Genomic DNA, 10867 nt, shown 5'->3' with positions numbered 1-10867 from the left:
GCCTATCCAGACTTGCTCTCCTGTGTCATCGATCCCACTGTGGTGGTCCTCGGCGCTGCCCTGGTGGGCTCCTGTCTCAACCGCACGGCTGTGGTGGTCTTCTGCGCCGCCCTGGTGGGCTTCTGTCTCGACCGCACAGATGTGGTGGTCTTCTGCGCCGCCCTGGTGGGCTTCTGTCTCAACTGCACAGATGTGGTGGTTTTCTGCGCCGCCCTGGTGGGCTTCTTTTTCGTCCGCACGGATGTGGTGGTCTTCTGCGCCGCCCTGGTGGGTTTCTGACTCAACCGCATGGCTCCAATTCCACCTTGCTCTACCCTGGATTCCTGCCCTGTCGGTTCGGCCCTGGGCCACTGAACTTTCTGTTCTCTCATGGACTTGTGTTTTGTTGTTGTTGTTTTTTTTTTTTTTTTGGCACTTCCTGTCTCTGTTACCCTCTTTTACCTGGCCCTCCGCATCCCCCCCCCCCCCCATGGTCCTCCGCCGGTCCACCTCCCTCCTGGTCTGCTTGTTTTTGTTTTTTGCACTTCTTGTCTCTGTTTCCCTATATTACCTGGCCCTCCGTCCCTCCCCCTGGTCCTCCGCCGGTCCACCTCCATCGTGGTCTCTGTGTTCCTTGGTCTGTTGTTTCTGTCCCTTGTTTCTGTGATGTACTGAAATATAATTGGGTTGGGTGGAGCATCTGGTAGCTGCTCCGTGGAGGAGGGGGTAATGTCACGGTGTCTGGTAGCTGTTTCCCTGGGTGACCACTAGTGGTCTCACTTTCCCATAGGCACCTCACCTCAGGCACTACAATTCCCACAGAGCCTTGTCCCTTCATCACAGTAATTGCTCTACTGTTAATTGCACACAGGTGTCTTCACTTGATAGTCATTACCCTGCCTATATAATCCGGTCTGTTTCTATGGAGTCATTACTTTCCGTCACCAAGTTTCCTCGCATTCCTTGTGTTCTATTTTCTTGTTCCCTGTTTGTTTGTTTTGGACTGATATTTGGTTATGACCCCTGCTTGTTTTAGTTCTGATTTTGGATTACCCTATTAAAGCTCAAGCTGCACTTGGATCTTCCGTCTCCTGTGTTCCCGTATGTGACATCAACTTTTTGATGATATTCTAATTATATGACCAGCACCTGTAAATCTGGACATATACAGTTGTGGCCAAAAGTTTTGAGAATTACATAAATATTAGTTTTCAAAACGTTTGCTGCTAAACTGCTTTTAGATCTTTGTTTCAGTTGTTTCTGTGATGTACTGAAATATAATTACAAGCACTTCATACGATTCAAAGGCTTTTATCGACAATTACATGACATTTATGCAAAGAGTCAGTATTTGCAGTGTTGGCCCTTCTTTTTCAGGACATCTGCAATTCGACTGGGCATGCTCTCAATCAACTTCTGGGCCAAATCCTGACTGATAGCAACCCGTTCTTTCATAATCACTTCTTGGAGTTTGTCAGGATTATTGGGTTTTTGTTTGTCCACCCGCCTCTTGAGGACTGACCACAAGTTCTCAATGGGATTAAGATCTGGGGAGTTTCCAGGCCATGGACCCAAAATTTCAACATTCTGGTCCCCGAGCCACCCCGAGGCACGGTGCTCCATCTTGCTGGAAAATACATTGTTCTTCACCAAACTGTTGTTGGATTGTTGGAAGAAGTTGCTGTTGGAGGGTGTTTTGGTACCATTCTTTATTCATGGCTGTGTTTTTGGGCAGAATTGTGAGTGAGCCCACTCCCTTGGATGAGAAGCAACCCCACACACGATTGGTGTCAGGATGCTTTACTGTTGGCATGACACAGGACTGATGGTAGCGCTCACCTTTTCTTCTCCGGACAAGCCTTTTTCCTGATGCCCCAAACAATCGGAAAGGGGCTTCATCGGAGAATATGACTTTGCCCCAGTCCTCAGCAGTCCATTCACTATACTTTCTGCAGAAGATCAATCTGTCCCTGATGTTTTTTTCGGAGAGAAGTGGCTTCTTTGCTGCCCTTCTTGACACCAGGCCATCTTCCAAAAGTCTTCGCCTCACTGTGCGTGCAGATGCGCTCACACCTGCCTGCTGCCATTCCTGATGGCACTCCGATCCCGCAGCTGAATCCTCTTTAGGAGACGATCCTGGCACTTGCTGGACTTTCTTGGACGCCCTGAAGCCTTCTTTACAAGAATTGAACCTCTTAGTAGCCACAATATCCTTGCCTGTGAAGCCATTTTTATGCAACGCAATGATGGCTGCACGCGTTTCTTTGCAGGTCACCATGGTTAACAATGAAAGAACAATGATTTCAAGCATCACCCTCCTTTTAACATGTCAAGTCTGCCATTCTAACCCAATCAGCCTGACATAATGATCTCCAGCCTTGTGCTCGTCAACATTCTCACCTGAGTTAACAAGATTATTACTGAAATGATCTCAGCAGGTCCTTTAATGACAGCAATGAAATGCAGTGGAAAGGTTTTTTTGGGATTAAGTTAATTTTCATGGCAAAGAAGGGCTATGCAATTCATCTGATCACTCTTCATAACATTCTGTAGTATATGCAAATTGCTATTATAAAAACTTAAGCAGCAACTTTTCCAATTTCCAATATTTATGTAATTCTCAAAACTTTTGGCCACGACTGTATATTGAACTTCTCTGTGCTGTCTGGCCTGCACTCCAGACGGGTGACGTTTGAGCTCCATTTTTCACCCCTATTGCTTATTGCTCCCCAACAATAAAGTGGCTGTTTATTTGCATAAAGTTAACATTTCTGAAAGGTTTGGGATGTTGCTGGACACGACTACATCCTGTCACCTACATTTGCTATAGCTCATGTGAAAAAATAAAATTCTGTTCAATTTCACTCCATGATACTCCATGTGTATCTGGATGTGAGCCTTTTGCATGGGTTTGATTCGTCATTAGTAATGCTTTTTGTCCAGTCACAAAGTGATTATAATTGTAAGGTTGGGAAGTCGTGGCCTAATGGTTAGAGAGTCGGACTCGCAATCGAAGAGTTGTGAGTTCGAGTCTCGGGCCGGCAGGAATTGTAGGTGGGGGGAGTGCATGTACAATGATCTCTCCACCTTCAAAACCATGACTTAGGTGCCCTTGAGCAAGGCACTAAACCCCCAACAGCTCCCCGGGCGCCGCAACATAAATGGCTGCCCACTGCGGGTGTGTTTTCACTGTGTGTGTGTGTTCACTGCTGTGTGTGTGCACCTTGGATTGGTTAAAAGCAGAGCACGAATTCTGAGTATGGGTCACCATACTTGGCTGTATGTCACTTCACTTAATTGACTCACTCACTTAATAATTTGTGTTATGTGAAATTGTATAAGAATGGTGAAAATGAATATTTGTGCAGTGTGTTTTAAAGAGCTTTTAAAGTTTAGACATCAAGTCTCTAATTTGGCATTTTTGGAAACTCACCAGAGCCACTTGGAGTTCACAGAAGGTAATCTTGGATCTGACGAGATGGGCCACATCCAAATACATATTCCAGGGAGTTTTTCCAGTTGAATATAGGAGTCAGGGGCTAATTGTCACAATGTTTTGTATATCAGTAACTGTAAGGTTTTGAGTCAAAGTGTCCAATTACATAAATAGTTGTTTTCTCTTTTACATTCATTATTTTGCTAAATTTCAATATCAAAATTATTTAAAAACAGTAATATACACTGACAACATTTTGACATATTAAATAATCAATTAAAATATAATAGCCTATAATATAATAAAGAAAGACTGAAGATGCTACCACATATTGACATTTAAACATTTCTCAGTTCAAGAGTATTTTTCAGAAGTGTCAGATGCTGTCATGGTATTTATGTTATACTTTAATTATTATTATTTTATTTTTTTCAGAATTTATACATTTATACTTTAATTTTGCTTTTGGTTTGAGATTTTGTTTTGCCTTTCAAATTTTTGATGTTTCATGAAATTTCGTTTAAAACGTTATTTCAATTTTGCCCAAAAACTTTAAATTTATTGTTATAGTTTTTTTTTTTTTTTTTTTTTTTTTGAGTTTTCGAGTTTTGACAGTGTTTCAAATTCAATATATTTTCAGAATCTAGCTACTTGATTGAGGACAAATAGGGAATTATGTAGGTAATTCCACACAAGACGCAATGACCGTCCTTTGTCGCGTCGCGGTGGGGGAAATCCTTCTCGCACGCGGCTGAGATCTCTCACCCCGCCTCCTGTACGAAAAGCTATCCGAACCCACGCTGTTCTCTGTTCACTCCTTCTGTGCCACTTTAATTTATCCAGCTGAATGCAAGAAACGCGCGCGAGGATGCGGGCGATTCCGTCAGAACGCAGTCCTTTCTCGGCTATCTGTGGAGTGGCTGTATGTTTGTCCCTGTGGACGTGTGTGGTCCGCTGTGGGAGCTTCGCTTGTTCTCCGCCTGCGGCGTCAGTGCAGGAGCTCGCGCGCCGCTCAGGGGTCGTGTTTGAGGGAAAGCTCCAGGAGGAAGAGCGAGCAGAGCGGAACTGGACTGAAACGCAGGGTGAGTCGACGGTGAACGCGTCGCGACAGGTGCGCATCAGAGTGCAGCAGGTGTGGCAGCTGAAGGCGGGAGGACTGCTCAAGGACTCTGTGGTGTCTCTCATCTGGTTTGAAGGTGGCAGATGTTTCCAGCTCAACACCGGGATCCGGTACATGTTCTTTATGGAACCCACAAACGACACGTCCGTGTTCACGGCAGTCTTCCCGCCGGTGGAGACCAAGCGCACCGTGAGGAAGGATGTGATCCAGGTGCTCTGTCAGGACTGCGGTAAGACACTTTAACTGTCTGCTGGATGTTCATGTTCATCATATCCACGTGTGAGCCGATTCAGTGACACACAGGAGCAAAACTAAAGTAGACCTTTAATTTAGTTTTGTTTTGCTTTGCTTTGTTTTGTCTCCTGTTGATACTGGTGCTTAAGTGGAGCACAGGGACAAGTATGGTGATGCTATCAGATGGTGATCATGGTACTGAATGATGCGTGATGGTATATACATGACACCACAGACATGACACTTCAATATCATTTAAAGAATACAGCAGCAATGTCATTTTACATGCCACTGCATGTAGACATCCTTTACTGCCAGCATATTGAATATAAATATTTTGCCATCTAATTTTCATTTTACAGACTAGTTAAGCATACTCTGAAGATTTCTTTGTCAGACAGTGAGACACAAAATCTTATTAAAACTTGTTTGAACAACTTGACATGACATTAATGTATGGACAACAGTTAATTAAAATTTTTGGCTCTCCTTCAGGCTCACTCAAGCTCACATCATGCAAAATAATTATTTTAAAACTGGACTGTCTTTGCCTTAGATCTGTGTTTTTGACAGGATTTCATCAGAGATTATTATCACTAATGTAATCACCAGATTCGGATGAATTACACAAATTCCTGCTCAACTTTGTCGCCTCTGCATTAAAGCGAAACCTCAAATTTTCAGCTAGAGACATTCCAAGATACTTTGGGGTTGATGGACTCATGCATGATTTGTAAAACATTTGGTACATACAGATCTTGAGGGTTAACGGTTAGATGAGGTGTTCATTTTTCAATGAAAGGCATTTTGATGAATGATGAAAGTAATCTTAAGTTAAATGTTTTCTATTAACCCTTGTGTTATGTTGTGGGTCAATTTGACCCGATTAGATTTTCTAGTTGTTGGAAATACTGATTAACCTATGTTTTTTTCCTTGATATTTTGTGACTTTTTCTCATTTATCATCATGAACATGCATGCAAAGTTTCAACATGCTGGTGTTTTTTGACATATACAAACAAAATTACTATTACGTTCGTGATGTTTGCAGGTCAATTTGACCCACATATTTTAACACTCTAAGGCAACTAATAATAACATTTCTTGGTTATATTTTATTTTATTTTTTTACTACTTTATGAAGCTAAAAAATGAGGATTTCCACACTTATTTCAATACAGAAAAATATTTTGTAAGCCACAGATGGTAAAAATTACCTATCATTTATTTTTTCAAGCAACCTAAAATAATACTAACCTTTTTTCTTTTCTTTTGTGACTTTTTCTCATTTATCATCATGGACATGCATGCAAAGTTTCAACATGCTGGTTTTTTTTTACATATACAAGCAAAATTAATATTACGTTTGTGATGTTCGTGGGCCAATTTGACCCTCATAGACAGCTATTCAAAAGAAACTGTACAGACACAAAATAAAAACATTTATTTCATGTACGTCAGGCATCAGCTCCAGTTCTAAAGTGTAAGTGTATCTAAAAGTGCTCTAACCCTAACCAAACACACTTCAAAAAGCTTCTTGACTTTTTGAAATGAGTTTACAAAACAGCCAACTTAAGAAAAATAAATATTTTCATTATACAGCTACATTTAATTGTTCAGTTATGATGTTCTAAGAAAAAAATAAATAAAAAAATGTATATGCAAAACAAGTCAACATACTGTTTATTTTCAAATTTTGTCAAAACAAAACATCTTTTAAAAAATGGTTAAAAAACATATTCATTAAATCATACCTTCAGATATATTTTTCGGGGAATATTTGACAAATGTGGATAATAAAAGTTTACAGTTCTGTACCTGAATCTTTGTTGTTTTTCATAGTGTGATTTTTGAGGAATTGTATTGAATCCAATTAGGGTCAATTTGACCCGCTCCATAAAGGGTGTACACAGAAATCGAACAGTGCACAAGGGTTAACCTTTTGTTTGCTAAACTGACATAGCCTACTTTGTCTGCTAACCTGGTTACCTACAGTAAGCTGACTTTGCTTGGCGCTTAAACACAAGGTCTAAGTTTACTTAAATTTTAGTATGAGCATGTATGTTTTATAAGAAGCTCAGGCTACACAAGTTGTTATGCCTGCAGGCCCTGCACCAACAGTCTCAATATTCTAGCTATACACATTAGTGAATCCGTTTTTTTTTTGGTTATGAATGGAAATGAGACCAGCAGTATAACAGCATATCTGTGAAAGGTTTGTGTTAGAAAACTGAATAAGTATTTTAGGTTTGTGATTGAGCTGCCTTTGTTTGAATTTGGAATCAGTTGTAGTAGCAAGTTGAAATCCTCCAATTCCAACTATTGCTTCATCGACTGTATGGAACTGTAATGCTGTAAGAAGCTTTGAGATGTTCATGAGCTCAGTGTTGTTTTGTGTTTTCTCATAAATAGTATAATAGATTCAACAAGTTGTTAAGCTTGAGTTTTTTCCTTGAGCATTCATTCCAGTAGTGCTGGACATTACACTTGCACACAGATTGTGCTGGTTTTGTTGTCATCTGATGAGGTTATTGGAGGTCATTCTTACGGAGCCCCGCACATGACATGCAGGAATAAATAGTGGGCTAAATCGTGCGCACAATTTACTAATTTGTTCCTTCAATGTACTAAAACATGCGCACGATTACTATTCCGTTCCCTCGATTTACTATTTTGTTCACTCGATTTATAAATTGTGCGCACAATTTACTAATTCGTTCCCTCGATTTGCTAAATCGTGCGCACAATTTAGCAAATCAAGGGAATGCAATAGCAAATCGAGGGACCGCAATAGTAAACGTGCACACGCTTTATTACATTGAGGGAACGAATTAGTAAATCGTGCGCACAATTTATTTATTTTTTCTTGCATGTCATGTGCGGGGCTCCGTACATTCTACTTCCAGTCCTTATGTGAATGTTCCCCTCTTGTCATGACCTGAGCTTTCTTTCCTCTTTGTGCTTTGGTATTATAATAATTTGATGTTGAGAATTCTAAATAGCTTGTGGACATTAATCAATTATGAAGAAGAATGAAAAGCATATGTCAAATTAATACATTTAACACATTGCTGATTTTCACCTGTTAGTGAAAATTAGATTCAGATTGTGGTCTAATATCATGATATACTATACACTTAGCCTAAGCAAGAAATGTTGTGATAATTTCTAGGACAAGTAAATGTGAATGTTTATTTAAATGCTTAACCATGTTTTAAGACCTTCCTTTCCAAAACGATTTTTTCAATTTCTATAATGGCTAAGAAATGGATTGGTTTTAAAGGCTTTGACTCCTAAGGGAACTACAAAATCCATCCTTGCATCAGATAATAACGTTATTCATTTTCTTTATTGAAACATATTGATTAACAATTCCCTGTAGGAGAGGGTATTACTTAATGAACCCTGGCTTAGCCAAAGCAAAGTGAAATAGAAGCGACACAGTGTCCTGGAGGGCCGGTGTCCTGCAGATTTTAGCTCCAACTCCCTCAACACACCTGCCTCAAAGTTTCTAGTATGCCCAATAAGACTTTAATTAGCTGGTTCATGTGTGTTTAATTGGGGTTGGAGAGCTGAACTCTGCAGGACACCGGCCATCTAGGAGCAGCTTTGGAAACCCTTGCTCTAGCATGGTATAGTGACGTTGAAAATGGTTAATGCTGTTTTTTTTTTTTTTTTTTTTTACTTGTGAATTTTTTTCATTGTTTTACTACAGGGAATAAGATCACCCACACAAAATCCAAAGTTAATGCTTCAAAGAAAAATAGCATCACATCATATGACAAGCATTACAGTTTATTTATTAATCTTTTTGTTTGTTTTGTTTTGTTTTGTTTTTTATTGTATTCCATAAGCTTAAGAGTATGTGTGACATCACACGAGCTGGATCTGTGGCAGATGAGTATGAAAGCTGAAGTTAAATCAACACACACATCTCAGAAGGGTTACAGAGATAGCCCAGTCATAATCCCCTATCCTTTCACAGATTATTCCATAATCCCATTTTTATTCTGGATTCAAATGGCCCATATTCAACATGAGATCCTAGAAAATTGTTACACCCTGCAGTTTTATGATGTTGCTTACTATATAATTACAATTGCAATTTGCTATTTTATTGGGACAAATTTGTATTAGAATACAAAATAAAGTAGACTGGGTCTGTATTTGTGTTATGAATTCAGTAGTGCAACTACAGTTGCTTTAACAAAATTGTACAAATAATTAACTTTATGTAAATTATGTGTAATTGCATTTTAATTGCAAAGTTTGGCTCAGACATTTGTTGTTACTTGTTACTCATTTGGCAAGTTGAATGGGAGACATAAGAAGGGAAGAAATCTGCCTTTACCACTGGAAGTACCCTGTATCAGTTCCAAGTCATGCTTATGGTCCTGACAAATGCTGCATCCACATTTCTAAGATTTGTGGAGCTGCTGTTCTGGCCTGTGCTGAAAAATATGCGTCATCTGTCTTGATGATATGAGTGTTTAGATGGAAATTTACAGAACAAAGCTGAAGCCTCAATAAATCGCTTCAGTGTTGTTGGTCTCAATAAGAGGCTAATAAACATTATTCCACAGCTATGAGAAATGGACAGCAATGGTCAGTGTGGATTAAGAAAATATCCAGGAATTGTGTTTGACATTAATCAGTGAGAAATGTCAAAGGTCATTGCAGCTTTGTCATCAAGCCTTTGTGGAAGACTGGTTGTCAGATGCACAGCTTTAGGGAGCCAACAGTGATCTTCATTTCCAGATATGTGAGATTTGTCACAATATGTATTTCACAAATTAATCACAGTCAAGTCAAGTCACCTTTATTTATATAGCGCTTTAAACAAAATACATTGCGTCAAAGCAACTGAACAACATTCATTAGGAAAACAGTGTCAATAATGAAAAATGATAGTTAAAGGCAGTTCATCATTGGATTCAGTTATGTCATCTCTGTTCAGTTAAATAGTGTCTGTGCATTTATTTGCAATCAAGTCAACGATATCGCTGTAGATGAAGTGACCCCAACTAAGCAAGCCAGAGGCGACAGCGGCAAGGAACCGAAACTCCATCGGTGACAGAATGGAGAAAAAAACCTTGGGAGAAACCAGGCTCAGTTGGGGGGCCAGTTCTCCTCTGACCAGACGAAACCAGCAGTTCAATTCCAGGCTGCAGCAAAGTCAGATTGTGCAGAAGAATCATCTGTTTCTTGTGATCTTGTCCTGGTGCTCCTCTGAGACAAGGTCTTTACAGGGGATCTGTATCTGGGGCTCTAGTTGTCATCAGCGACAGAGATAGATAAACTGTACATGTGACAAGAGGTGCAAATAACAATAGCAGGAGAAGCCATTACTCACCGTGCTTGATGAAATATTCTTACCACAGTTGTTTGATGAACTTTTGAAAAACTGGAGAGAGGAGAAAAGAAAACAGCGATAGGTTCGAATGAAAACGCTAATGACAAGCTAATGAGTGCTAATGCTTTGCAGGTGTACTGCACTCACGGATATAAAAAAAAAGTGAACGATCAAAGTTAATCTGATAAGATTGATCGATAATATCAGAAATATGGTGGGAATTAAGTTATATTTTATCACTTTAAAAAAAAAACAGAGTGATAGTAAGATAAAGATTCTAGAGAAAAAAAAATAAGAACAGCTACACAGAGCTACGATTAGCTCCAGCAGGCCAACAGGAAGTAGAGAAAACACTCTCCAACTGCGACCAAAACACTCAAAACACACAATGTACCAGAATTGTCAGTAAACAATTCAATAACAGCCTCTTTGTGAAGCTGTATTACAATGTGTTAGGTTCACAGTCCTGACTAACAGTCTTGAACAAACTTAAGTCATTCTGATTTAATGTTAGAATTTTTTTATTGTTAAAGAAGATCTGTCTGTGCTAATATACTCATCTGTTTGACAATTAAAAAGTTGCAGAAGTTTATAAGTTTGTTACAATACAAGATTGCAGACAAGGGCAGTACAGTTTAAAACATTCTTAATGCAAAATGTGATATGAAGTCTGCAGTTTTTCTATTCCGAGAATTTCTATTCCTAGTCTTGATATAGTGATTGAAATTCAAGGTATTATAATCAG

At 39.4% G+C, this 10867-nt stretch overlaps 1 protein-coding gene across 5 annotated transcripts in view; it reads left to right on the top strand.

The window, feature by feature from the left end:
- Window positions 1–4133: 4133 nt before the first annotated feature.
- LOC132116496 (pro-neuregulin-1, membrane-bound isoform-like) overlaps window positions 4134–10867 on the top strand; it is a 172466-nt gene continuing 165732 nt past the window's right edge. For 2 of the 5 annotated variants that reach the window (XM_059525382.1, XM_059525381.1), the window contains exon 1: window positions 4134–4764. In XM_059525382.1, the coding sequence (XP_059381365.1) occupies window positions 4263–4764 (502 nt within the window). In that variant the 5' untranslated portion in view covers window positions 4134–4262. The remainder of the gene's footprint in view (window positions 4765–10867) is intronic. The other 3 variants (XM_059525385.1, XM_059525384.1, XM_059525383.1) reach the window with 2 other exon arrangements.

Source organism: Carassius carassius, chromosome 35 (assembly GCF_963082965.1).
Source record: "Carassius carassius chromosome 35, fCarCar2.1, whole genome shotgun sequence".
Taxonomy (NCBI): domain Eukaryota; kingdom Metazoa; phylum Chordata; class Actinopteri; order Cypriniformes; family Cyprinidae; genus Carassius; species Carassius carassius.
Note: the sequence above shows the minus strand (reverse complement) of the source record. Positions and strands in the feature narration are given on the sequence as shown.